The sequence below is a fragment of the Nicotiana sylvestris genome, chromosome 6 (genome assembly GCF_000393655.2).
Source record: "Nicotiana sylvestris chromosome 6, ASM39365v2, whole genome shotgun sequence".
Taxonomy (NCBI): Eukaryota; Viridiplantae; Streptophyta; class Magnoliopsida; order Solanales; family Solanaceae; genus Nicotiana; species Nicotiana sylvestris.
In genome coordinates, this window is record NC_091062.1 from 158,501,101 (window position 1) to 158,529,045 (window position 27,945).

The following is a 27,945-nucleotide window of genomic DNA, read 5'->3' on the forward strand; positions in this document are numbered from 1 at the left end:
TAAATATAGATATCTTATAATTAACTATAATAAAAAAAATAAAAATAAAAATATATGTAAAAATAACTACTCATTCAAATTGGGTGGGATTAGTTTAAAGTTGGAGTTTTTAAATTATTTTAAAATAAAAAAACAAAAAAACTATAAAAAAAACAGAAGAAAAACAACTCATTCAAATCATGGAGTAGTTTCAAGTTGGTGTTTTAAAATACTTTTAAAATAAAAATAGATATCTTATAATTAATTATAATAAAAAAACAAAAATATAAATATATAAGAAAATAACTACCCATTCAAATTGGTAGTTATTTTTAATTAATAATTAGTTATTGGTTACTTTATTTAAATTAATAAATATAGATATCTTATAATTAACTATAATATAAAAACAAAAATATAAATATATAAAAAAATAACTACCCATTCAAATTGGGTGGGAGTATTTTCAAGTTGGAGCTTTTAAATTATTTTTTTTAAAAAGCAAAAAAAAAAAGCTATAAAAAAACGAAAAAAGAGAAGAAAAACTACCCATCCAAATCGGGAGTAGTTTCAAATGTGAGATTTAAAATAAAAAACGAAATTAAAAAAATAATAAATTATCAATTCAAATTGGGGAGTAGTTTTAAGTTGGAGTTTTAAAATTATTTGAAAATAAAAAAACAAAAATAAAGAAATAAAAAAAACTTCAGAGAAAAATATTAAATAACGTAATATGCTAATGAAACTTTCTATTAACAATGTAGTAGCATTAAATATTTGAAAATATAATAAAGAAAAATACATAACAAAAACGTTATTCGATGCGCTGCCTGTATAAGTCCCGTTAGTTTAACAAAGATTTTATTCACTAAAATTTAAATAATATTATTAAGAACAGCAGAATCTATATATTACTAAAAGGAAATGAAAAAACGCTTTCGTTAATCCAAGTGACAGCTTAAAAAAAAGCCACATGACATAATTAGTTACTAAATTTATTATTTAGTTAATAATTAATTGTTGGTTATTCTTTTTGAATTTAAATATATATAAAAACGAAAATAATAAAAAAATATAAAACTACCATATATATGAATATATTCATATATATATATATATAAACTATTATATATTAGTTGATTACTTTATTTGAATTAATAAATATAGATATCTTATAATTAACTATATAAAAAACGAAAATATAAATATAAAAAAAACTACCCATTCAAATTGGGTGGGAGTAGTTTCAAGTTGGAGTTTTTAAATTATTTTAAAATAAAAAATCAAAAAAAAATCTATAAAAAAACAAAAATAAAAAGAGAAGAAAAACTACCCATTCAAATCGGGGAGTAGTTTCAAGTTGGAGTTTTAAAATAATTTTAAAATAAAAATAGATATCTTATAATTAACTATAATTAGAAAATGAAAATATAAATATATAAAAAAGTAATTACCCGTTCAAATTGGGTGGGAGTAGTTTCAAGTTGGAGTTTTTAAATTATTTTAAAATAAAAAAGCTATAAAAAACGAAAAAAAGAGAAAAAAAACTACCTATTCAAATTGGGGAGTAGTTCAAGTTGGAATTTTAATATAAAAAACAAAATTAAAAAAATAATAAATTACCAATTCAAATTGGGGAGTAGTTTTAAGTTGGAGTTTTAAAATTATTTAAAAATAAAAAACAAAAATAAAGTAATAAAAAAAACTTTAGAGAAAAATATTAAATAACGTAATATGCTAATGAAACTTTCTATTAACAAAGTAATAGTATTAAATATTGAAAGATATAATAAAGAAAAATACATAACAAAAACGTTATTCGATGCGCTGCCTGTATAAGTCCCGTTAGTTTAACATAGATTTTATTCACTAAAATTTAGATAATATTATTAAGAACAACATAATAAAATTAAAAAAAAATTCAATAGTAATAAATTATATATCTTCTCATATATTACAAAAAGAAAGCGAATACTAAATATTGTTTAATATAATAAAGAAAAATAGAACAAAAAAGTTATTCACTGACTATATAAGTACGTTTGATTTAATAGAGATTTCATTATTGGGTATATCGTATTGACAAACAAGATGACAATTGAATTTTATTAAAGCAATACGATCTAATAGGATCAAACAAGCCTGATCATAATTTAATTTAATTAATATTTTTTTAATATTGACCGCGCATCGCGCAGGTACGACTACTAACAGTACTATACAACTTAAACAGACTTCCTTTTACTTGCCTTCTCATTTGGAGTTCCTTTTTTAAAAAGAAACCAAAAATACAAAATAAAGATACAACTCAAAATCAAGTCGTTTTATCTTTGCATTATGAGCAAAAGAAAGAAAGGGATAAAATTTACGGGCAAAATGCTCTCGTCATTCATAATATAGTCTCGCGCCTATCACGGTTACCTTTGCGATTTTACCTTACTATCATTAAATTATTTTGCACTAAAATTATTTATTTATTGTTGTTGAAATTCAGCCCTTTTAATGAAATATTTGTCGATAAGAATAATCTTTTTTTGACCTTTATGTAGTTATATTAGCAAAGGAAATTATGTGATGGATGAATGAGGTCTCTCTGCCTTTAAATCAAATACCGTATTGATTATACTGAATATATTTATATATCAAACAATGTGTATTAGTGTAATAGAAAAAATTTAAATTAAAAAGAAAGAAAAAAAGAAAATTTTCGTTTTGTCGGGTAGCGCTCATCATAAAGGGCGTAAGGCGGGAAAAAGTTTTTCTCTCCAGTACTCTCTACCCCTCTCTCACACGCGCTTCCATTCGCTAATCGCTCTCTAAAAATTTCAGGAAGCTTCTTAGGGTTTCTGATTCACCTCGCAATGGCGGACTCCACCGAGACGGAGGCGATAAGAGTAATCTCCCGAATTGGGAAACAATTGGGTGCATACAAAACTTGCCCCAACAAAGATACTCTAGTCAACTTATTAAAAGTAAGACCTCATTCTCAACTACCTTTACTCGTTTTTCCAATTGTTAAACATGCTTTATGAATATTCTTACTTGTTAATTTGTCATTTCTAACACGAATATATTTTAATTTTTTAAGTAATTTATCATTTATGCTCTAATTCTCACATGCCTTGCCCTTGCGACTGAAGATATTATAAGTTTGGGTTCCATTTGCTCCACTCTAGTATTTATCAAAAACTCCTTTTTTTTTCTTTTCAATTCTGTTATTGCTTATTGTGTTGGCAATTTTTGCTCTTTTTTCACTACGTTCTCTTCATTATTGGAGCTCAGTAAGTTTGTTAAGGATATTTTTTTTGACATAGAAATCTATCATCTGAATTAGCTGTAAGTTTTTTTCTTTCTTTTTGCTATTTATTGCCTGTTTAACCAAGCTTCTAAAATCAGCTTCTTATTTTGAGAAGTGTTTTTTCATTTTCAAACAAGTAAAGCAATTTGTGTTTGAGACAAGAGGGGTTGCTCCGATGGTAAGCAACCTCCACTTCCAACCAAGAGGTTGTGAGTTCGAGTCTCCTTAAGAGTAAGGTGGAAAGTTCTTGGAGGGAAGGATGCCGATGGTCTATTTGTAAACAACCTCTCTACCCCAGGCTAGGGGTAAGGTTTGCGTACACACTACCTTCCCCAGACCCCACTAAGTGGGATTATACTGTGTTGTTTTTGTAAAACAATTTGTGTTTGACTACTTAATTTGAAAAACACTAATGAGTATCAATTAGTGTTTGGCCAAAAAAGTGCTTTTAAGTATTTTAAAAAATAGTGGTTTTAGGGATCAATTATTTTTTCCTGCTTCTCAAAAACTGCTTCTGTTTCTACTCGAAAACATTTTGTTTTCTTTTTAAAAGCTTGGCCAAACACCTCAACTTTGGAAAAAAGCACTTTTGGCCCAAAAGAAGCTTGACCGAACATGCTATTAGTTCTTGTATTTTTAAATGATATCATGTAGTATGAAGGAACATACATATAATTCACTTCTCAACTAGTACTAGTGAGAGTTCACATTCTGTGGTGGAAGCAAAGGCAATTGTAAATGGAGTACAGAATCTGGTGTGCTTTTGGGCTCTTTAGAAATGTATATATACTTTCTTGGGTTAAGAAAATGTGACACCTTCTTGGGGCATTTGTAAATAAAATACTTATAAAGGGAAAAGAATAATAAGTATTGTTACCCCAAGAGTGTAGGCTCAGTGCTAAGGGCGCAATGTGGAATGTGACTGTAAGGCACAAGTCATGATTTGGACCTTGCTGCTGCAATGCTTTGTATTTAAGTGGGAGCAGGGGTAAAGGCATACTTGCCTGAGTTTTGAACACGTTGCCTACTGGGGTTGAGCCAGCTAACTCACAGGGGATTTTTTTGGTTATAATAAAAGTATGATTGTTAGCATCTGGATGAAGTTTTCTTGGCTTTTGAGAATTACTGTGCTTTGTCTTCTCAGATGCCATATTACTCTCTAGTTCTTTGCATGACATGAGCTGTTTCTGCTGCAGCAAGCCAATCGTGCTTTTGCAGGGTTAAAGCAGTCCGAATCACTGAAGTCTGTCATTAAACCCTTGAGCAGTTCTCTCGTTAAACATAGTTTACTTCTTCACAAGGACAAAGATATCAGACTTCTGGTTGGCATCTGCTTCTGCGAAATTATCCGTGTCTTGGCACCAGACCCCGAATTTACTGATGCAGTTTCTAGGGTAAAGTCTTATTTTGTGCAATTGTTTCTGTTATATGGTCCTCTCCGTGCTACTTTATTCTTTATACTGTCAATACAATTGCTGACTTTCAAATTTTAGCAGGATATATTTAGACTTCTCGTCAATATCTTCGCAGAGCTTGACGATACCAAGAATCCTTACTTCAGCTTGAGGGTACAGCTGTTAGAGACTGTTGCAAAACTGAGGTTTTGTTTGATAATGCTAGATATCGGCTGTGAAGATTTGGTTAAAAAATTGTTCAAAAACTTTTTTACCGTCTTGAGGTGAAATTCTTTATTTCCTTATTATTAGCCCTTTTTCCTGATTGATTCTGAGGGCTTTGATGCCCCCTCCCCCTTTGCTCATCTTTTAAACTCCTTGATTTGTCTAGTAGTTGAAATGCTTTGAGAAACAGCACATGAAGAAAACCGATTAAAATAAAAGTGGGTGCGGATGAATATATCTGATGCTAGGAATTTCACCCAAGTCAGGAAATTTCGGGATGCTAAATTGAATTTACATAATTGTTTACCATGTCATGTTCTCATGCTTAATTTTATAGTTTAAATTTCCTGCGGTTTACATGGGCACATCTCTTGAAGGTTAGTTTTACTATCTGATGGTGCTAACTTTTTCCTTGTAGGGAACATCACCCTCCAAGTATGGTTTCTGCAGTAGTATCGATAATGTCACAAATTTTGGAGGAGAAGATGAAGGAGAAAATGCAAGAGAAAGAGAGGAGCAGTTCTGAGCTGCTCACTTTTGAAAAAAAAGTTTCTGAGCCCCTTTTGGATGTGGTTTTGCAGAACCTATTGAAAGAAGCAAAGGTATATATGATGATCTATAACTTAATAAGATCCAAAGCTAAAAGTGGTTGCTGCATTAGCAGTTTCAGGGATACTTTCAATTTTGTTTTGAGAGATGAAAAACCTTCTTTCCTTTATCCCTGTAAAACAGAAATTTTTTATCTTCTTTTTGTCCTTCTCCAAGATAAATTAGCAGTAATACCTAGTGCTGTAATCTCTACTCAATGATGTTGTCTTGAAGCCACAAACCAAGTTTTATTTGGTGTCATCTTCTCACTGGAGAACAGTTGGAGGAGGGGTAGGGTGGTAGCTGAAGCTTTGAAGAGGATGTTCTATTTTCTGTATCTTCCTTTCTGAACTTGTAAAACTTTAATTAAGGACTTAAGTACTCCTAAGTCTTCAGATTTACTCTGCCTCCATTATAATTTTTTTCCCATTCTGTTTCTTTTCTCTTCTTTGTTGTTATTTCCGATTTAGTTTTCTAACTAATTGTCTTGCTATCTCTTGCTATCACTTGCTATCAGGGCTTCCTTCACCTTCTTTAGCCGAGGGTCATTCGGAAACAGTCTCCCTATCCTGGATAGGGGTAAGGCTGCGTACATCCTACCCTCCCCAGACCCCACTTGGTGGGATTATACTGGGTAGTTGTTGTCTGTTTCTTTTCTCTAGCTAATTTCTTATCCAATTATATATTTTCCATTTCTAAATCAATTTATGTCACCTATTAAGAGCAAATGAATTTTATTTAATTCATATAGACCTTTTCCAAATTAAAATGAATGTTTTTTGATGTTTTGTCCTACAGCAGTGTACAGTTTCTGATGCAGAACGTCTTATACTTCTACATAAGTTCATGGATCAATTTTTACACTCTTCTTATCTAAATAAACCAAGAAAGTAATCTCTTGCCCTGAAGTGGCACTTGTGATGAAGCTATTCATTCACCAACACACACACACACACACAATATATTTATATGTGTGTGTGTGTAGCCCCTAGGGCTTGATCTAATGTATGGGTTAGTTGCACGTCACTTGTTAGGTAGTGGAGTGGGCCCATTATCCAATGAGTTCCGAATCATGTGCCATTGGCCCTCGCTCGGGATTTCTCAGTTTATATATATATATATATATATATAGTCCTTCGTTTCAATTTATGTGAACCTATTTTCTTTTTAGTCCGTGCCAAAAAAAGATCCCTTTCTATATTTGGAAACAATTTACCTTTATGCAGTGATTTATAGCCACACAATATATATGTGCCTCATTTTGCACCACAAATTCAAAAATCTTCTCTTTTTTTTAAACAATTCCGTGCCTAGTCAAATAGGTTCAGATAAATTGAAACGGAGGGAGTATATATTATATGTGTGTGTATGTAATATCGAATACATAGTTGTTCATATATGACTCTAGTTCAAAACTATTTTAATTCGACTTCTCTGAAGTCAAACTTACATTCAATTCGCAAAGACGGTTTTAAGAAAAATGAAAAACAATTGTTTGTAGACCGGGGTGCTGTGGCTGTAAGAAAACCGAGTGTCTGTGAGCTTGCTCATATTACCTGTCCTAAGCCCAAATACTGGAGTAGGGTTGTGAAAGGGCAGGATGGAAGAAAAAGATCCTTACAGGTGATACCATTTAGTTGGGTTAAGTTTTAGTGACATTGATACGTTTACTTTATGTCCAATGTTCATTAAGAGTAAGTTTTGTTAGAGATTATATTCCAATAGAAAAAATAGATAACTTGTAGTGATAGAGAACCTAAATTTTAAAACATTGGATTGAGATGGGTTTAATGGAGCTATATGGATAGCAAGGATATGTATGGCTGGCTACTACTAGCTTGGAATTGAGAAAATTGTTATCATTGTTGTTTGAGTGTCCATCACCTGCACGTACACTGGTTCTATATCCATGATGATTAAAGACAACACCCTTGTACTGATTTGGATGTCTGGAAATTACTATCCGCCAAGTTATGAGTCCATAGTTGCAGTTCCCCTCCCTTAGGTTCACAGCCAACGGAAGTTTTTGTTTGTAGATAAATTTTTTGCATAAAGTTTCTGCTACTGTCTTAGAAGTTATGGCTTTTAATCTCTCTTTTTTACTTTTTGGTTGCATTAGTGATGGTATGGATCCTGGTATGCTTTAGATTAGCACATATTTCCTTGGGGCTAATGGAGACTTATCATTTGCTCTAACTTTTTCCTCTGGGTGTTTGGGGAGAAGTGACAAAGGCATCTTCCTTTTGTCCAAGAATACCTATTTTTTTGAATGTAGAAAGTTGTAATACATGTTTTGGCTGTGGAGCAGGGCTAGTGTGTTTTGTTAAGTAGATGTAGTGCAAAAGATGAAAATAGGGGTTGGAGGATTCATCAACGTATGAACATTAGTAATGCCCCAAACTGATAGTAATATTGAATTTATCATCCTTTAATTTTGGGTGCAGAATCATCTGTTTAAATCGAACCTTCTGATTGACTCGTCAAAATGCAGGAGTAGTAGTACATGTTATCTGCAGTTGCTCATAGACTTGTTAATTTTTTTGATGAGATAAGTTGCTTCATTTCAAGCATCAAGAAGATGCAAAAGTTACAAGAAGTATCAATGTTAGCTCCATTACAATATAACAAAAACCTGCCCGGGAGCTAACAAAAAGAATCAAAAGTAGAAAGGGGCTAACTTAGAGTAAGTGAGCCAATGAAGTCTAGAAGGGGAATAACATTATTTACAGGGCCTAGAATACTCCAACTAAACAGATACACAAGACATTTAGCTTTAAGAGCATGTATTGGAGTTGAAATGCCATCAAAACATCTGCGATTCCTTTCTTGCCAAAGACACCAAAAAATGCATACTGGGATCATCTTCTTCCAGACTTTCTTGATGGCTCTGTCAACTTTCCATCTGCTCCATCCTTCTACTGCCTCCTTAATGCCCTGAGGTTGTGTCCGGCTAAGCCTCGAGATTGCTAGAAACATATTCCACATATTTGCTGCCATTCGACAATGCAAAATAAGGTGGTTGACTGACTCAGAGTTTTGCTGGCATAGGTAGCATCTATTCACCAACTGAAAACTCCTTTTACAAAGATTATCTTGAGTTAAACAGGCTTCTCTAAGGGCTGTCCAAGTGAAACAAATAACCTTTGTTGGAAGCTTTGTCCTCCAAATGAGCTTCCGCAGCCAAGAGTCTATGATTCCATTCTGTTCACACATATGCCTATAGCCTGCCTTGACTGTATAGGAATCTGCACTACCTCTTCCCCATATGAGCTTGTCTGGAATCTGATCATTCACGGTGAGGTTTTCCAGTCTTTCCAACAACACAAAAAAATTGTCCAACTCCCAGTCATGCATGTTTCTTCTAAAGAGAGGGGCCCATGCGTTTTCTGATCTATATCCCCTAACTGTAGAATTGGGATCATTGGCTATTTGAAATAGTAGAGGGAAGCTCTCCTTCAGTGGGCAATTTCCAAACCAAATATCCTTCCAGAATCTAACATGAGTACCATTCCCAACCTTGAAAGAGACATACTGTGAAAAATCATCCCAAAGGTTACTGATGTGTTTCCAAAACCCCACTCCATGAGGGGCTCTGCTTAGTTTAGTACACCAATGGCTTTGTTGCCCATGTTTGGCTATCGCCACCTTCTTCCACAGGCTGGTATCCTCCTCCCCAAATTTTCCTAGCCATTTCATTAGCATGCTCTTGTTGTGTTTTGCCAAATCTTTGATACCAAGTCCACCAAGTTCTTTGAGTTGGATTACTTTGGACCACTTGACAAAGTGGAACTTAGCCCCTCACTATTCCCTTTCCAAAGAAAGGTCCTCCTGAGCTTGTCCAGCTGCTCGAGCACCTTATTAGGCATAGGGTAAAGTGGCATGTCATAGGTTGGAATGCTATCCATAACACTGCTAATCAAGGTTAGCCTGCCACCCATAGAGAGATATTGTAGTTGCCATGTTGCCATAACACTGCTCATAGACTTGTTCTTTTAAGCTTACTTCCAGTTATGGCTTTGAAAGATTACCTTCTTCCATGTCATGCTAAGTGTTTTTTGTCATTGATGGTGAAATGACAAAAATACCCTCATGATGAAGCAGGCATATTGACCATCAGAGGCATCCTCTCTTATATATTAGTAGTATAGATGTTGCAAGTTTATAGTGATGTGCAATATAGGAACTTTATACACTTACTAAGTGGTGCTTGTTTGGCTTAGGTGAAATTGATTGACATTTCTCTCTTAGTTTTGCAATTCATTTTTTCCTGTTATGAAATTGTTGTGTACTTGTCTTAAATGGAATCATTTCTTAACTTCTGTTCCAGGGTGCATCTCGTGCGTCCCACCAGCTTGCTGTCTCTGTCATTGAAAAATGCAGTGAGAAGATCGAAGATATCGTTTCAGGATTTTTAAGGTCTTGCATACTCAACAGAGATGCTGTGCAGAGTGAGATCAAGGAATACTACCATGATATTATATATGAAATCTTCCAGTGTGCTCCTCAAATGCTTCTTTCTGTCATACCTAGCTTGATGAACGAATTATTGGTGTGTGATTCTTCTGCCTTTTAGTCTATTATGGTATGACGGTGTGCTTTAGTTTTCCGGTCCGATGAATGCTAAAATAAATTTTGAAAGTAATGTCTTCCTCATTTTCTCATATTACTGTTGTTAAAATTCTTCCATTGAAGTTGGTTATTTTGCCCACTTTATTGCTCAAACTAGAAATGTAACTCTCTTTGCAGACAGATCAAGTGGATGTTCGGATAAAAGCTCTTGGCTTGATGAAAAGGATCTTTTCCTTGCCTGGAAACCATTTTGCGCAGGATTATCACCAGCTTTTCGTTGAATTCTTAAATAGATCCTGTGATAAGTCTGCTGAAGTGAGACTCATTACACTTTCATGTGCTAAAGCGTTCTACATGACCAATCCATCTGCAAAAGAATCACTTAAAGTTCTTGGTAAGATGTCAAAACTTGAAAGCCATTTGTTTTCATTTCTTTTTTGTCTTTTAGAATGCCTTAATGTTGGTCTTCTAATTCAGCATTACATCTCATGTTTTAACTCTTGTGAACCGAGAAGCCGCTCTTCAAGATCGACTTTTGGATTCTGATGACAGAGTGAGATCAGAGGCAGTTACTGTGATGTGTGACTTGGCAAGACATAAGCTAAAATCTAATACCCATGAACTAATCACACTTGTTGCAGAACGACTGAGAGATAAAAAGGTTATGGTGATTGAACAGCTTCCATAAGATAGAATTGTTTTTTGTGCATTTCTTAAAAAGAACTCTGATTGTGCTTTCTAATATTTGCTTTTTTTTGCCTCTTTTTTCCATCTAAATATATAGGTGTCTGTCAGAAAGAAAGCATTGAAAAAGTTGTTAGAACTGTATCAGGAATATTGCACACAATGTGCTGCTGCAATCATGGATTTCAATGCTCATTTTGAACAGATTCCATGTAAAATTTTGATGCTATGCTATGACAGAGACTGTAAGGAGTTCAAGTATGCCTATTTCATGATGTGACCGTTCTAAATAGATGCATGTTCTAGTTGATGGAGATCTAATTATGATTCATCTGATGCACAGGCCTCAGCGAATGGAGATTGTGCTAGCTGACTCTCTGTTTCCTGGTTCTCTTTCAGTTGAGGATAGAACCAGGCATTGGGTCTTCATGTTCTCACTTTTTACGCCTTGTCATCTGAAGGCTTTGAATGCAATTTTGTCCCAAAAGCTGAGGTACTTTGGTGAAATCTGGATTTCTTTAACTTCTAAGATCTGCTTTGCTTCTTTTGCTTGAATTCATGGGGTGATGTGCTTCCAGGTTGCGAAATGAATTGCAAGTGTACTTAACTCTCTGCAACAAAGACAAGGTATCTCAAATAATTGCCAATTGTTAATCGTTTATGATAAGTCTCTTTGTTCTCCACTGTATAGGAGAAAATTGAATTCATTAAAGCTGAGGCAATAGATGCTTTAATGTTATAATTACTGGATTGTTCGAAATTCCAAATTCCAGATATGAGTACCTCTTGAACTTTGGGATACCTTTTTCCTTTTTGGCTGAAGCCTTTCTGGTTTAGCCCAGAATGCCTGTCTGATGGCATTAACTACCCTTCTTGTTTCTAATTTCTTGGTAGCTGATGTTGGCAAGACAGACTGCTGTGTTTTTTATGAAGAAATTCCAAATTGCAGGGAATGGTGGTCCTCCCACATGATTTTCTCACTTCATTTTGTGTAGTAATTTTGCATTGGTTTTCTATCTTTATCCTCCAGGAGGAAGTCTCTGAAGAAGTAGAAAAGAAAATGAAAATGTCCATTGTGAAAATGTCAGCATCTTTTGAGGATACTACCAAAGCACAAGACTGCTTTCGTAAACTGGATATGGTGAAAAACAGTCGAATATTTAATCTGTTGGGAAAGTTGTTAAATGAACAGAAAACTGAAGATGCTCAAACCACCAGGGTGAGCTTGTTTCACTTTAAGTTTTACTTTCTTACTGTTTTTCACTTTCAACCTGGATATAGAGTGGATTTCTTTTTATCAAAATTTCTACCATGGAGCAAGATGCCTTTAGAGTTTCTAATGAATTCTTGCTCAAGTAATCTCAGGATAATTTTTTTAACCTTCCAGTGGCTTTTATATTTTCTTGGATTCAATCCCCCAATAAATTGCATTAAAATTCTGTGGTGTCTAGAACTGAGAATAACCAGGAAGCAGGGCAAGCGGTTGGGCCTCTTGAGTGGTTTTTCTTGGATGAGCTTGATTTTCAAGGAGCCCTAAGTGGCTCAACAAACTGAAAATTGTGATTTAACGAGAGGAAAAAAAGCTAAACAGGCCAAGGAGTCTGCCTGGAGTAAAGAGAGTAGACTAATGTTAATGGCCGTAATGTATCAAATATCAATGGGAAAAATGATTCCAAGGCTTAACAGACTGAAATGTGGGCTTGGAGTAGAGCGAGAATGCTTAACAAAATAAGGAGTGTGATTGGATCTCTGGTTTTGGTCAGTATAAGGAAGAAGATTTTCTGGAGAGAAGCTTGAAAACATTTCAGGATAGGTGTATGCCTAAGCTTATGTGTGAAAAAGATCAACCTTTTGGTTTCTTTGGGGTTTCAGGCTATAAGCTTGTACAGTGGCAACAGCCTTGCTAGAACTTCAAAGTGATTTACTTTTTATGAGTAAATGTTGCATATTTAATTTGAAGACATCTTTTTCTTCCCATTCTACATTTACCTATTTTGAGAAAATTTTCTTGCCTTGGAAACTAATTAAAGATAACAGTTTACAATTACATTAGCCCTGGTGGTGGGTGCTGGTGTGGAGGCACTGAAACTGAGTGTATTTGACAAGCTTATGGATGAGAGGATCTAGTTATCTAAAATTAGATATTTATGTTATATGCATTTCCGATGTTGAGTAAATTCTTTAATGCATTTGAATTAGTTCGACTCACTTTTAATGAGTCAAAGAGGACTTTCAATTGTGTTAGAGAGGAGTTTACTTTTCATGATTTAAGTAAGAAGCAGAGTGTTTTGTGTGGTCATTCCCCATAATATATCTGCCTTCTGTAACTCTTTGGTTCCGTCTGGACTATATGCACACCTGATTTGGCGTAAGGCAGCGATTTTGGGGCACATACAAGTTCATGATAACATGGTAGTGCAATTTTTTGTGGATTAATCTAATTTTCCCTCCTTTTATCTTGTTTTCTTCTTTAGATTTTAGTTATTGCGCCATTATCAATTCCTTGACAAATTTAATGCACAACTTGTCGGCCCTTTGCATTATCCAGGATAATCTTTTGAGAGAGATTGGGGACAAGAATCCGCATGCTGAGTTTCTTCAATTACTCTCTATGAAATGCTCATTCAATCTGTTTGGTTCAGAGCATGTGTGCTGTATTTTACGTCATCTTGCAGATGACAGATTCAGAAATAAGCATTTGGAGGACTCTTCTGTTCAACTCCTCTTGGTAAGAGAAATTACTTTAAAAGAAAGAATCCTGAAATTGGTGGATATTAGCAGCTTTTTTCTATTGTCATCTTTTGTGCTCCTCACACCCAATATTCCTTAGGAACTTTGGGTAGTAACAGATGACTGTTTTGCAGATTATGCTTATAATAGTCCAAAAATTGCACTCTAGTCTTTTCTTCCTCTCTTCCTTTTCTGACAGTCAATAGAAATACTGGCATCACTTAATTGAACTAGACTATAAGTCTGAGAAAGTTCTTTTTTGAGTTCCGCTGATGGTGACTTTTAGAAAGTTAAACCTAGCTCTCTATTACTGTACTAGTCTCTATGTTAAATGAAAAGGGGATCATATAAAGCTTCAGATTTTTTGCTATTTGAGCACGACAAATGTGAAAGTCGTCATGCTTAAAAAGGCTACCTTTTGTTAGTTATTTTTCATTGATATTTCACAAAGCCATCTGCTGGTGCAATCACTTCTTTGGCATGAAGTTCTCCAGTTTGATAAAGGGCTTTAGGTAACCTAAGCTTTACATGCCACCTTGACCCTGTTAATCTCTTTCATTTTGTCTGTTAGATTTTTATTCATATAGTATTTGCAGCCGTATTTATTGTATGCTATATCTTTGGCTTTCATATTCATCCCCTTTTTTTGCCAGACTATTCTCAGTGCATTTCCTTCACTCTTGAGAGGTTTGGAGACAGAATTCCAGCTCTTGTTGTCAAAGGAGATTATCCCATTTAATGAACGGCTGATCCAGATTCTTGCAAAAGAAGGATCCCATATGTTAATCAACCTTGGGTAATTTTTTCACGTTCTAGGTTGTGGTTTGTGCATTTTTTTCTATAGAGCGACTGCAGTATGTGGAAAAATGAGTCAAAAGAGACAGATTAAGCTTCCATTAATTATTTTTTCACATGAATATGGCATATGGTCTGACAAAAGTTTACACGGTTAGGTTGGGAGTAACTTACTCTTTGGTTCATGCACTGTAGAATTTACTGTATAATGTCCTATATTTAACATTTCCATTCCGAGACCTACTAATCTTGATGATCTGTGTAATTTGTCTGTTATGAGATTGAGCATTACCTCCCTTGGCATTTGTTCTGGAAATTAGCATCTCTCGGCATTAAATATTTCATTTGGTGATTTAGCAAGAACATGAACTTAAATTAAATTTTACATTCACTGCTTTCTATTTTAGTGTCATATGCAAGTGTTAAATTTCTTAAGTTAATCATCTGATTCTTTTTTAAAGTCTGCCCTTTGGTTCTGTTGTCTTTACTATTCCAAGGAGTGGCCCAGATGCTTCACCATGTTAGCATCACTTCTAATCCTGAAGCAATGAAGTCTTTTCTGCTATTAGCTTCAACCTGGGTGAATTCCTCAGACCATCAGTTTAGCTTCTTTTTTCTTCTTTTCTGTATTACATTTTGTTTGAGTTCTTGTTGGTGCTATGATTTGATAAGACAGGATTGCAGCTTCTTCCTAATATGTATCATAGCAAACAGTCTCTACCTTCACATAGGAGGATGATGTGGGTTTTCTTCTTACTTGGTTGAAAGACTAGATTACACATTCTGTACTTGTTTTTACACAAGTTCTTTGGTGGTTGGCTTCTTCTAGAACTCAATCAAGAAATTGCATGCTTTTACATTCCATTTCCCCACCTTTTTTTCCCGTGTAGAATGTTTAGTTAGCCTCCCTTTTTTCCCCAGAAAAGTGGAATGTGTTTTTCCTTGTTGCATATGTTATGCTGCGTTACTACTCTCTTTTTGGTTCTGAGTTAGAGCGGTTGTATTTGCAGTGATATATATCCGTTTTTAGAGAAGGTTTGCTTGGAGGGCAGGCGTGTTCAATCTAAATTGGCTGTTTCTGCAATTGCTGCATTGATGAGCCCTTCAGAGCAGTCCTTATCAAAAGAATTATGCAAGGTGGTGAAATCTCATCTTTTTGCTATGGTGATGTAAAATGTCTGTTCCTTCTAGAATTTTCTCGGAGTTTGCATGATCTTTTTTTCGTTTTAACTATTGCAATCCAATGGGATCTGACTATAAGCTTCTACTAGCACTTCCATTAGCAAGCAAATCAAATTGAAAAAATCTATAGTACTTCACTTAATTGTTTTGCCTTTGCTTCCTGTCAAACAGTTCACCTGAGCGGTTACTGCTCCTACTACTACTGTTGCAACTGTTGTTACTACTATTTCTATCACTACCACAACAAGCCAACAACTACTGCTAATAATTAAACTAATAAAAATGATAATTACATTGTCAAAATAATCATCAGATGATCAGAATTCAAAATGATATTGATAATATAAGCGTAATCATCATTTTTTTTGATAAGGTAAATTGTATTAATAAAAAATGAGAGAATCTCCCGTATACAAGAAGTATACCAAAAAGTAGAGAATTTACATCAGAACATGATTCTCTACAAAAGACGCCCAATCTTCTGTACAAATAGGGGCTATATGAGTGCACCAAAAAGCGATCAAAGATAAAAGACTATTCTTAAGATGTGAAAAAGGAAACTCAATCCCCTCAAAAGCTCTCCTATTTCTCTCCCCCCAAACTATCCACATGAGAGCTAACGGGGCGTACTTCCACGCCTTTTGCTTTCTTCTTCTACGGAAACCGGCCCAGCTATATAGCATTTCCTTTACAGTGCTTGGCATCACCCATTGAACACCAAAAAGGTTCACGATCGCCCTCCACAGAGCCGAGGCAATGCAACAAAAGATGATCAACTTCTTCCCCTGAGCGTTTACACATATAGCACCAACTAACAAGTGTAATTCCCCTCTTTCGAAGATTCTCAGCAGTCAAAATCACTCCCCTCGCCGCTAGCCATGCAAAAAAGCACACCTTCGTGGGCGCCTTAGGAATCCAGACCGAGGAGTATGGAAAAGAGGCCTCCTATCTCACCAACATACTCTGGTAAAAGGACTTTACGGTGAACAGACCATCGCCACACAAACCCCATCTCCAAGAATCACAAGATGGATGAGGCTTGTCTTGCCCATATAGCGTAATCATCATTGTCATCGGTATCATTATCATTATCACCACTGCTACTACCACCACCACCACCACCATAATCATCTCAATCTCTTGGACACCTTGTTGTCATGGTTTAAGAGGTATGATACAGGTGAGCCTTGAGATGCATTTTGAGCTGGGGGCGTCCATAAAATGCCACGGGCTGCATGTAAAATGGCTCGTTTGCTAGGGTACACGCTACCACTTGTTCTAAGCCCAAAGCTTTGTTCAGTTGGTCACTCATACTGGGTTTTCTCAAGTGATTGACTCAATGTTACAGAAGCTAAAAAATTTGGCCATAAATTTTGTCTACTTTTTTTCAATTTTTTTTTTTTTTGTAAACACTGGTTGTTCATAAAATATGATCAATTTTTGAGAAAATTTTGAATTTTTTTTTCAAGTTTCCAAAAACCGTTTTTTGGTGAAATTTTTTCTTCCACTCACAAAATCTCAACTTTTTTTTTTCAAATAAAATGCATGTCCAAACACAACTTCAACTTCCAAAAATTATTTTTCAACGTAACTTCAAAAACTCTTTTTTCAAATTTCAACCAAATCTATGTCCAAACGCTAGCTAAGAAACTGGAAAATTAGAATGGAAGATGTGAAGTTCTGACGGAAGAGGATGTGCTAATTTTGGTGGTAGTGGCATGAGATAATTATAGTTGAACTTTTCGAGCGATCGTTGTTTTTGTTTCATTTTGCATCTAATGCATAGTGTTTTTGGTTTAATGTTGACCCCAATGGTTTATAGATTGATACTACATGTCGTCATAAAAGAAATTGATAGTACATGTTTTATCAGAGATGTTTTTTGCTATAACTGACTTGAACTATTTGTTCTCTTAGCAAAATGGGCTCTGTTATGCTACAATATGCTTTCATATTGGTTGATCCATCATTTTCTCATTGTTTTCTTTTCTCGAGTCAATTTTAATTAAATTTTCTACTTTACCATTTTCACTAGCATATTATTTATTTAAACTTTACCTAGTACTGATGGAAACACTGTAAACTGGAAAATTGTGGTGCTTACACCCCATGCCTTTGTGCTCGCCTTTTACTTGTCATACTTTTTTGTTTGTGTTGTTACTCTGTTATTTTAAACTCCTCTATGGATTGATCCTAAGGTTCTATCTCTTCTGCATTTATTATCCTTCTAGAAACTTGTGGATTCTCTGCATCTGGGGAAGCAGCTTCCAACAGTTTTGCAGTCTTTGGGCTGTCTGGCACAACATTCTGTTTTAGCATTTCAAGTGCACGAAGAGGTGGTGACCCGTTATATCATTGAGGAAATATTTCAACTAAATTATGTGAGTGTCTTTTTCTGACTAGTGACTACTTGTTCCCCCAAAAAATGGAAAAAATTAAAAAGGAACTGATCAAAGGGGAAATGCATAATAACTGATAGTACTCCTTTGACCTGTTCACTTTGATATCTGTAAATTGCTGTTTCTTTCCCTACTGATGTAGATAAAATTTCTTCCTAGTAGGGGGCCATGTTGGAGGATCCAAATTTGTTAGAAAATGCTTCTTCTGAATGTAGTGTTTCTTGCCAATTAAAGGTGAGTCTCATCCATCTTATTCGCACTCCTTTTCCTCTTTGATTTGGGTTCTACCAGTCTACAATCCACTTATTGAACTGAATGTCTTTGAACATTTAAAAGCCGTCAACTGATTGATCTGCACTTGCACCTCTTTTAATATATACATCTCCATTTGGGTTCCATCTTTTAAGAATTCACTTGTAATCGCTCTTCATATTGAATAGCTGTACGTATGGATATGCACTTGAGCTTGTCAGAGGTTAATAACAGATTGCGCCTGACAAATGATATTTATAACTTGCATCTACGATGCAACCTACAATTCACATTTCCAAAATGCAATATATAAATCTCATTCCGAAATGCACCAAAAGTAACATAAATGATAATCACTTTAAATAACAAATATATACATCAAAATGTGTCTTCTAATAAAAATACTTGTTTCACCAACATATAATCCTTCTTACACTTTCCCTTTATAGAATTTCTTCATTCTGATTCTGTGTTTCTTTCTGATTGGTTTTCAAGTATTTTGATAACATTTCGCATTGCTGGATCATAAACCATGTCAGAAGAGACCCAAGATATTACTCAGACATCTTTGAGGAATTCAAAGTAAGAGAATTCCCTCAGGAAATTTTTGACGAATTTTTTTGATCAAATAAACTTAGAAAACCATCAAATTCATTGGAAAAAAGGGGGAAAGGAAGAGTGCCGGAGATATATTAAAAAGAATGGGAAAGGAAAGAGAAGGACATGGAGTGTTCAACTAAAGCTTCAATACAACGTTTTTACTCTTCATGCACCAGATTTGTTGGGAAAAAACGCACTTGCAATGCGGTAAAATAGCAGGTTACTTGCTATGGATGTGGATATATAAGGTATGTAAGAGGTTGCTCCCAAAGAAAAGGTGGAAAAGGGATAATTTGTGCAAGTTGAGTGGGGAATGTGTTTCTTTTGTTATACAACAACAAGAACAAACATAGTTTAATCCCACAAGTGGGGTCTGGGGAGGGTAGTGAATAGGCAACCTTACCCCTACCTTGTGCAGTTCCCGATAGACCCTCAACTCCAAGCAAGCATGCAAAAATCACAACAGTATTTCTTTTGTTATCTGTTCTGTTAAATGTTGTCTACATAATAATCTGAAAATTGCTTCAAAGGGGGTGACCTAGCTGTCGAAGAGATGGAGTAACAATCTCAATTATTCCTATTTGCTCAAGTCTGATGGGTAAAGTTACCCAACATCTGTGCAATTGGTAGGTGACAAGTACCCGGGCGGTTAGTCGAAGTGCACGCAAGTTTGTCCAAATACCATCGTCATAAAAGAAAAAAAAACTTAAATTATCTGAAAATTGTCCTGCATTTAACTGACTGAGCTCATGGATTGGTTTATGTGCTAATAAGTTTCGAATCACTGAACTTCAGCCAGGACCCAAAAGATGTTAATGTATAATAGTTTAGCTTTATAGTTAGGAATTTGGCTTCTGTTGACTATTCAGTTGATGCAGATTTTTGGGCTCAAGACGCTAGTCCGGAGCTTTTTGCCCCATCAAAGTGCAGCTGTCAGTCGTCCAATTAACTTTTTACTGGATATTATACTGGAAATGCTTCAGAAGGGTGATTTTTATGGTGGTAGTATCTCAAGGTAGGATGATTATTGTCAAAATTTCTAATTAGATGTTTATCAGTATATGAGATTCTGCTTCTTTGAGCATACTAGAGAGTCCTCGACATTTGGGTAATGTTATATTCCTGGTGACTTGTGAATGAAAATTTCGTTGTTAGTGGCTTGTACGTTAGCCTGAAAAACTTAAGGAATTGGGCACTACTCAATACTAATACAGAAACTGTAAGATAAGTAATGGTCTTACCGATGTCTCCACTTAATGATGTGGAAGAGGGTGAATCTCCATGCTCAAGGACCAACATACTTGTAAGCTGTAAGGCTCTTATATGCTCTGACAATATGTAGTTTAGATTCATGGTTTACCTCCTAGCAGATGTAACCACATAGGTTGAAAACAATTCTAGCATGGAGTCACTATCCATGAAGCACTGCACAAAATTTAAGGCTATGCGACACTGTATACGCTATTTGTTTATATCTTCTTTTATATTTTATATTTTTGGACATCCTTGTCGCATAAAATGGACACAAGTAACCTATTCTGGGACATCAAATTGACCTGATAAAATCTAGACTAATTACTTTGGGCCTTAGCGTGACAAATATTACTTCCAGAAATAAAAAGGATATCCCAGAATATCGCATAAAACTCCAGCAACTAGCCTAAGCCTCCATTCTTCTTCGCTTCTTCTTTCTTTCATTTTTTGTTCCCTTAGGGTGAGTGGGTGTATACTGTATGCAGTCTTCCCCTCGTTTCTGCAAAGAGACTATTTCCACACCTAGAACCTGTGACCTGTAGGTCTCCAAGGAAGAAACTCTACCGTTGTGCGGAGGCTTGTCCTTTTTGCTTGCACTTGCCTACTGGCAAAAAATGTTTGGACCTACTTTACCACTTAGTAGATTCTATGCTGCTTATACTTCAGACAAACAGAAGGTATTGCAGGTCACTTTTGTACTTCCTATAGATAACATGCTTGCAACATTGTAGCTTTTAAGAAAATTTAACCAGAACAAATGAAAGGTGGAAACTAAAGGTATTCTCTGTTTCAAAACATTTTTGCTGCAGGTGATATCTTCTTTGTTGCGTTTGTGACACTTGCAATGTCTTATTTATCCGTTATCTTTTTAGCAGTGATTCTGACAAGACTCATATTAGATTAGCTGCTGCAAAGTCCGTTCTTCAGCTCTCAAGAAGGTGGGATTCACTCATTTCACCACAACTTTTCCGCTGCACGGTTTTGACGGCCAAGGTTAGAAGAGCTCCAGTCTGAAGTAATCCTTTTGTAATTACTTACAAATTCTAGCAACTCACTGGCCAAAGAGATGCAGAGTTTGAGATTCAACAAGTTTTATATTTGTGAAGGTCTTATACAGTGCATAATTGATAAGTAACAGTTGGATTATATAATATAGAACCATACCTCTTGTTTACTTGTTGTTCTGGCGTTTAGGTTCTGGGAAGACATTATACGTTTATAGTTTATTACCTTGTCACCGTTACAATCAGCAGAATTGTGTCATTTTCTCATGTTGTCTTTCTTCTTTATGATATTGGCCAAGCGTAATGTATGTTGAGGTAGAGTAATGGTTAGTTTTGCAAATAGAATGGATTTCTCTTGTAATTTCATTTTTCTGGTAAGAGGACTTTGATGACTGAGAGCCTCGGTTCATAGGAGATAATTCAGTTTCATTTCCTGTAGTTAAACTTGGTGGAGAATGAATGAGAAAAAGTAATAAAATTTTCAAAAAGGAACAAAAGAAGTTGCTCCCTCCTTTTCAATTTATGTGTCTTAGTTTGACCGGGCACGGAGTTTAAGAAAGTAAGGAAGACCTTTAAATCTTGCTGTCTTAAACTAAAAATGCACGTAATGTACCAAGATGTCCTTGAATCTTGTGGTCTTAAATATGCCATGTGGAAAGTGGAGTTAAAGAGTTACTAACGCATAAATTGAAATGGAGGTAGTAAGAACTAAAGAGTTGATAGTTTTGTTAAGTGAGGGGAGTTCTTACACTGGATGATTTGGACTACTATATGGTGCAAGTTGGGTTTCTTGCTGTGAAAGTATAGCTTCTTAAATGTAGTTGATATTTGATGCCATTGTTTGTTATGTTATATCATGTATAAGGTAGCCAATTCAGACAAAGCTCATGATATGGACTCTGCTAAATGGCGGACTAATTCCCTTTCCTTAGTTTGTTTTATATTTTCAAGCTTGCCTTGTTTTATTTTCTTTTCTGCCATGCTTGGCAGAATCTACTTTAGCTAAGGTCGAACCGTCATAAATTTCCTGATATTCATTGTAGCAAGAATTTGACTTGATGAATTGAAAGCCTATGTAGATATAAGTTAACAGTAATAGCTTGCGTTTGAGTTTCACTTTTCTAATATTCGAAGTTTGTGATCCTGGATTCCTATAACTTGGTGATAGGATAATTCTCCTCTAGTACAGAGACTGTTTGTTAAGAAGGTGCAAAAGCTTTTGAGGGAGCATAAGATCCCTTGTAGATATGCATGTGCATTTCCATTTGCTGCCACAGACTCTCCAGAAGATCTACAACAAATTGTAGGTTTTTATTAAAATCTTAGTGGTTTGTTTGTTGTCAGATTATTTGCGCTCTCCTGACATAACCCTTTTTTTAGTCTTTGAAGTACATGGAAGAATTTGTACAGGAATATGGAAATACAGCAAGAATAAATCAAATATCTACAATGCCTGGACATGTGACTGGTCTTCCTGTTTACGTAGTGGTTTTCTTGATCCACATCCTAGCTCATGATCCAAATTTTCCCACTGCTGATCACCATGATGCCAACTTCTGTGTTCAGTTTTTCAGGTTAGTGTTTACTCATCAGTTGTGTCTTTAAACACCTCTTCCTTTTCTTACTATCCCTTTGGGCCAGTCCACTTGTTTTCAGCTTGCAGGCGTTGGTTGATTTTAATTGCTCTGATGGCACTGTGGACCTCATTAGTAAAGCTATTTCATACTTGAGAAGCATCTTCCATGCTATAAAAAAAGCAGAGGATGCTGTTGATGCACAAATTACACCTGTCAGTGTCTTGGTCTTGATATTGATGCTAGTTCCTTATTCTTAAATGTATTAGTGTTGATTCATGAGAGAGTTTGTCATATTGCAGAAGCTTCATGTTTTGTCAGATATTGGGATTTCTTTGTTGGATGCAATAGGTAACACACGCGTCTCTCGTTCACATATCCCTGGACTTATTTTGCTACCATCTTCACTGTATAAAGTGGGTCAAAAACATATTAGTCAGGCAAGTTCTACAATTCATTTTCTTTTGGCATGCAGCATTTGGTTTGACTATTTTTTGTTTTATTTACACTTCTCTTCTTTTCTTTTGCAGGGAAACAGTGATCTTTTAATTCGTTATCACCAAGATGAAAGTTTCATTAGGAAATTACTTGATAGTTCGAAAAATAAAGCTCAAGTACATTCCTTTATCCCCTCCATTGATTTTTATCAGTTGTCACTGGAAGTGCATAACCGATTTTGTTCTCATTGTTCTTCCTGTGATATCTCAGACTGCTGGCTCCATTAATGCACCAAACCAAAAATGTCAAGATGGCATGACTCGGTCAGGTAACAGTGGGGGCAGCAAATTGGAAATGCAATTTTGCAAAAAGGGACCTCTTCCGTTGAGCATCATAAAAGAGAAATATTCAGATAAGGAAGAGTTAAGTGAAACTTCAAACCAAGAGCTCGATACTAGAGAAAGACAAAAAACATCTGAACCATGTTCAGCTTCTGCATCATTTGAATTACATAAGGAGTTTTCGATTGACGATGAACATGAAGATGATGCACATGGAGCCATTGAAGCAGTGATTAGAACTGAGCATCTTCCATATCATTCAAGAACTCGCAGTTCACGACCCTTGTCTGATAAGAAGGATGAACATCCATGTTCTCTAAAAGAAAAAGAGACAATCTCAAGATGTCAAACAATTATGCGTGAGCGTTCCAAATCCGTGAAAGGCAACAGCTCAGATATTCCCATCTCAAAGGTATATCCTATCAAATCTTTCAGCTTTTTTCACTCAGACTTCTTGCTCAAACTCTTGAACATGTAGGAAAGCAAAAATAAAGGTGAAAAGTTAATCAGGCAGCAAATAGAACTGTGCTCTTCCGAGGATAAATGGTGAGAATTGCTTTGGTATTTGTATATTTTATAACATTCACTTTTCATGACATGTATGTTCTTTCAATTATGTAGTTGTTCAGAGGCTTTCGATTCTAGCGACAACACTCTCAAGGTCAGTCAGAAGATTGCTAAATATAAGAGATGTCTTCAATGATGTGTAGAAAATGTTATATCTGTTTTTTGCTCGTTTCCCTGTAACATAAATAGTCAAAAATGGAATATCTAATTGTACGATCGGGATTTTCTCTCTCTTCTTTCTTAAAGCTCTCAGGCACACTCCCCGAGGAGCCTGAGAACAAGGAATTCTGAGAATCCATTAACACCATTAGAACGCCGATCAAATTCCGACCACCCCTCTGAAAATAGCTCCGATAAAACACCCCCACGCGCCCCCACGCGCAGCCAGACTCCGGCGAGGACAAAGCCACGCGCCGGCGCGTGAGCACAATTCCGACCACTTTTTCAAAAATTTTCTTCTAGACAGCACAATCACTAGGGAATTCCGACCACAACCATACAATCGTTTCTGAATTTCGACAACTTTTTTTTTTCCGGTGGTAGGAACCTTCCAGATTTCTGGTTCTGGTTTTTCCTCTTTCATTTTCGAGTTTTCTATCCCACCGGGATAACTTCCAAACAAACTTTAACCTTCATAAGCTGAGCAGCTGGTTTTAGTACAATATGGGAGACAACAGGATATATTTCAACGCAGGATTCAAATCTTTTGACATCACCAGATGGAACTCTAACAAAGACACATGGTTTGAATGGGTTGAGAGAAGTCGCAACATGATGAGAAGATCATCCATGGGCAGAAAGGCAATGGAATGGATTTGCTTTGCACTTAATGAAGCCTCGACAAATCAAAACAATCTAGTGAAGAGATGGAAGTACAAGGAACAAATGACAGAACATTTCTGTACTAGGAAATATAACGCTCATGGAAGATATATGAGTATTCTGTCACTGAAGGGAGAAGGGAGGTCAGTGATAATACTCCCAGAGTTAACTCTGAACTCTGGCTGGAAAGACATAGCAGCTAAGATAGAAAGATTCATTAATCAGACCAACAGGCGGATTTCCATAGCACCACCCAGAAACACTGTGGAAAATCTCCCTTATGCCCAAGTAGTTAAGGAGAGTAAATGGCAGTCCAATACACTTCGAGAGGCAAGGGTCAACACGAACAATGGGGAAATCTCTATTATGGAACCTACTGGAGGAGAGGATACATGCCTACTAAAAAGATGCATTATCGGGTCTTTTGGGAAAGAAATCAATGAGAGACCCACTTTAGCAGACATAAGGCGATGGGCTTGTGCTTAATGGAACAAAGCATACAGAGTAAACATATATGAAATGACAGGAAACATGTTTCTTTTTGAATTTCCAAACAGATTCATGGCAGAGCAGATTGTGCAAGGAGAATGAAGATGGAAAAAATTCAAGCTTCATCAGGAATGGTGGAATCATATTGCCGGTAGCATTCCAAACTCACAAATTGAGGAAACATGCTGGATTAGAGCCATGGGGATTCCTTTACATTTATGGTCACAAAAGATCTTCAAAGAAATAGGAGATCTCTGTGGGGGATGGTTAGCTACAGAAGAAGAAACTGACCTCAAAAACCATCTTAAGTGGGCAAGAATCAAAATTGTTGGTGATGGCAGAAAGATTCCCAATGAGGTGGGGATTGAAAGAGACGGAACCAAAATTTTCATCCCAATCTAGGCTGAAAGAAAGACACGATATGAGCTTAACACTGGTAAAGGAAAGGCAAGTGGACAATTTGCACAAGGTTCAACTTCGATGAATCAGAGCAGTAAAGTGTCAAAAGTCAAGCTGAAATCCTATGACCCCGATATGGCTGCACAAGTCATTTTTAATGACCTCTCGTGTGAGATCTCTTATGATATTGGGCGGAAGCCTTATATCGAGGAAATGGGAGGGCCTTTTTACTCAGGGGCAAAAGAGTCCTCTTCAGGGGACCAAACCCTTAATGTGAATCTCGAAAGTATGCAAAAGGAAACAATTACCAGTTGCAATCAGTCGGATGGAGGAGCAGATTGGGCAAGATCGGAACAGAAGGAAGGGGAGCAAAGCATAAACTTAGAGATGGGGAATGAACATGTGGGAAGCACTGTGGAACACCTAAAACAACTTAGCTCTATTCAAGAGTGGGAAATCGAGGAGGTGATTCCTATAGCAGTTCAGCAACACATTCCATCACTGGATAAAGACATGGATGCAACAATATGGGTCCACCAAAATATGATCAAATTGGGGAAAATGTTTGGAGTAGATTTTCAAGGACATGAAGAAGAAGCACTGGAGTTGCTAATGCAAATTGACAGCTGCAGACAGGTAAGAAGGGTGGAGACAGAGTTGGAGGTGAAGAAATAAAGATTCAAAGGATCACTGGAATTAAAAGGTTTAACCTCGTTCGATGTCAAGTTCAAGAGTGATGGAAAAAGGAGTAGGGGAAGAGATCTATCAATCATTTCTATATGATGATCAAAGTAATTTCCTGGAATGTAAGGGGATTAAACGATAAGAAGAAAAGGGAGATAATAAAAAGTCAAGTGCAGAAATGGAGGGCAGACATTATTTGCATGCAAGAAACAAAAGTCGAGGGGGATATCGAGGAAATAGTCAGGCAAATATGGGGTGGTAGATGGGTGAGGTATGCTTGTTTAGAAGCTAGCGGCACGAGAGGGGGGATTTTGTTGTTATGGGATTGCAGAGTATGGAAAGGGGAGGTGTTACAGACTGGTGCATACACTTTGACGTGTAAGTTTGACGCTCTTCTACAGAATTTTCAATGTCACATAACAGGAGTGTATGCTCCAAATTGTAGAATAGAAAGGAAAAAAGTATGGAGAGAAATGGGTGCAGTGAGGGGATTGATGGAAGGTCCTTGGGCGGTTTGTGGCGATTTTAACGTTACAAGGTACCCTTCTGAAAAACGGGAATGTTCAAGGAGGTCCAGAGCGATGGTGGAGTTTTCGGATTGTATAGAAGATATGGAGTTAATAGATCTTCGACTTGAAGGAGGAAACTATACTTGGTTCAAAGGGACAATCATACAGCGGCTTCAAGAATTGATAGATTTCTCATCTCAGAAGAATGGGATGTAAGGTTCAGAAATATCAAGCAATCTATCCAACAAAGGTTGATTTCGGACCATTCACCTGTGGCTCTAGACTGTGGTGCGTGGGAACAAGCTAAATCATACTTTAAGTTTGAAAATTGGTGGCTGAATGTGGAAGGCTTTGAGGATAGAATTAGAGAGTGGTGGGGATCTTTTGAATTCTCAGGAAGACCTGATTACATTTTAGCTTGCAAGTTAAAAGCTCTCAAGGGCAAGCTAAAAGGATGGAGTAGAAGTTACGAAGGGAATTTGGGACTGCAGAAATCAAAATTGCTAAGTCAACTAGCAGATTTTGAGACAACGCAACAACTAAGAGCGTTGACAGAGGAGGAATCAGTCAGGAAAGCAGCCACTCTAATGGAGATTGAGGTGCAACTCAAGAATGAAGAATTGGCATGGAGACAAAAATCAAGAGCTTTGTGGCTCAAAGAAGGGGATAGGAATACAAAATTTTTCCATCGGACTGCAAATGCACGCAAGAGAAACAACAACATTGACCAAATAATGATTCGACATGAAGTAATCGAGGATCCAGAAAGAATAGAGAACGAGATCATAGAATTCTACAAGGAGCTTTACACAGAACCTGAACAGTGGAGACCAACAGTCAATTTTGAAAATAGTTCAAGCATTTCTGAATCAGACAGGGAGTCTTTACAGAGTAATTTTGAGGAACAAGAAGTGCTGAGCAGTCTGAAGATGTGTGCAAGTGACAAGGCTCCAGGGCCAGATGGATACACAATGGGTTTTTTCAGAAAGTGCTGGGACATTCTGAAGGAAGATATCATGGCGGCTTTTAACAACTTCCATTCACAGGAGATGTTTGAGAAAAGCTTCAATGCAACATATATAGCTTTGATTCCAAAGAAGACAGGTGCGAAAGAAATTGAGAGATTTCAGACCGATCAGTCTAATAGGGAGCTTCTACAAACTGCTCGC

General features: G+C 36.1%; 1 protein-coding gene across 5 annotated transcripts in view; it reads left to right on the forward strand.

Annotated features, from left to right (window-relative positions):
• Positions 1-2,742: 2,742 nt before the first annotated feature.
• Positions 2,743-27,945, forward strand: part of LOC104216209 (sister chromatid cohesion protein PDS5 homolog B) — a 39,066-nt gene continuing 13,863 nt past the window's right edge. For 2 of the 5 annotated variants that reach the window (XM_009766217.2, XM_009766260.2), the window contains exons 1-26: positions 2,743-2,951; positions 4,474-4,671; positions 4,771-4,955; positions 5,315-5,498; positions 9,812-10,033; positions 10,231-10,447; positions 10,569-10,714; positions 10,838-10,995; positions 11,081-11,230; positions 11,316-11,364; positions 11,768-11,956; positions 13,286-13,465; positions 14,121-14,263; positions 15,273-15,399; positions 17,676-17,825; positions 18,006-18,077; positions 19,574-19,710; positions 20,822-20,942; positions 22,122-22,256; positions 22,334-22,527; positions 22,595-22,742; positions 22,830-22,967; positions 23,058-23,141; positions 23,236-23,718; positions 23,785-23,852; positions 23,928-23,967. In XM_009766217.2, coding sequence (XP_009764519.1) covers positions 2,841-2,951; positions 4,474-4,671; positions 4,771-4,955; positions 5,315-5,498; positions 9,812-10,033; positions 10,231-10,447; positions 10,569-10,714; positions 10,838-10,995; positions 11,081-11,230; positions 11,316-11,364; positions 11,768-11,956; positions 13,286-13,465; positions 14,121-14,263; positions 15,273-15,399; positions 17,676-17,825; positions 18,006-18,077; positions 19,574-19,710; positions 20,822-20,942; positions 22,122-22,256; positions 22,334-22,527; positions 22,595-22,742; positions 22,830-22,967; positions 23,058-23,141; positions 23,236-23,718; positions 23,785-23,852; positions 23,928-23,967 — 4,029 coding nt within the window. In that variant the 5' untranslated portion in view covers positions 2,743-2,840. The remainder of the gene's footprint in view (positions 2,952-4,473; positions 4,672-4,770; positions 4,956-5,314; positions 5,499-9,811; positions 10,034-10,230; positions 10,448-10,568; positions 10,715-10,837; positions 10,996-11,080; positions 11,231-11,315; positions 11,365-11,767; positions 11,957-13,285; positions 13,466-14,120; positions 14,264-15,272; positions 15,400-17,675; positions 17,826-18,005; positions 18,078-19,573; positions 19,711-20,821; positions 20,943-22,121; positions 22,257-22,333; positions 22,528-22,594; positions 22,743-22,829; positions 22,968-23,057; positions 23,142-23,235; positions 23,719-23,784; positions 23,853-23,927; positions 23,968-27,945) is intronic. The other 3 variants (XM_009766238.2, XM_009766230.2, XM_009766223.2) reach the window with 3 other exon arrangements.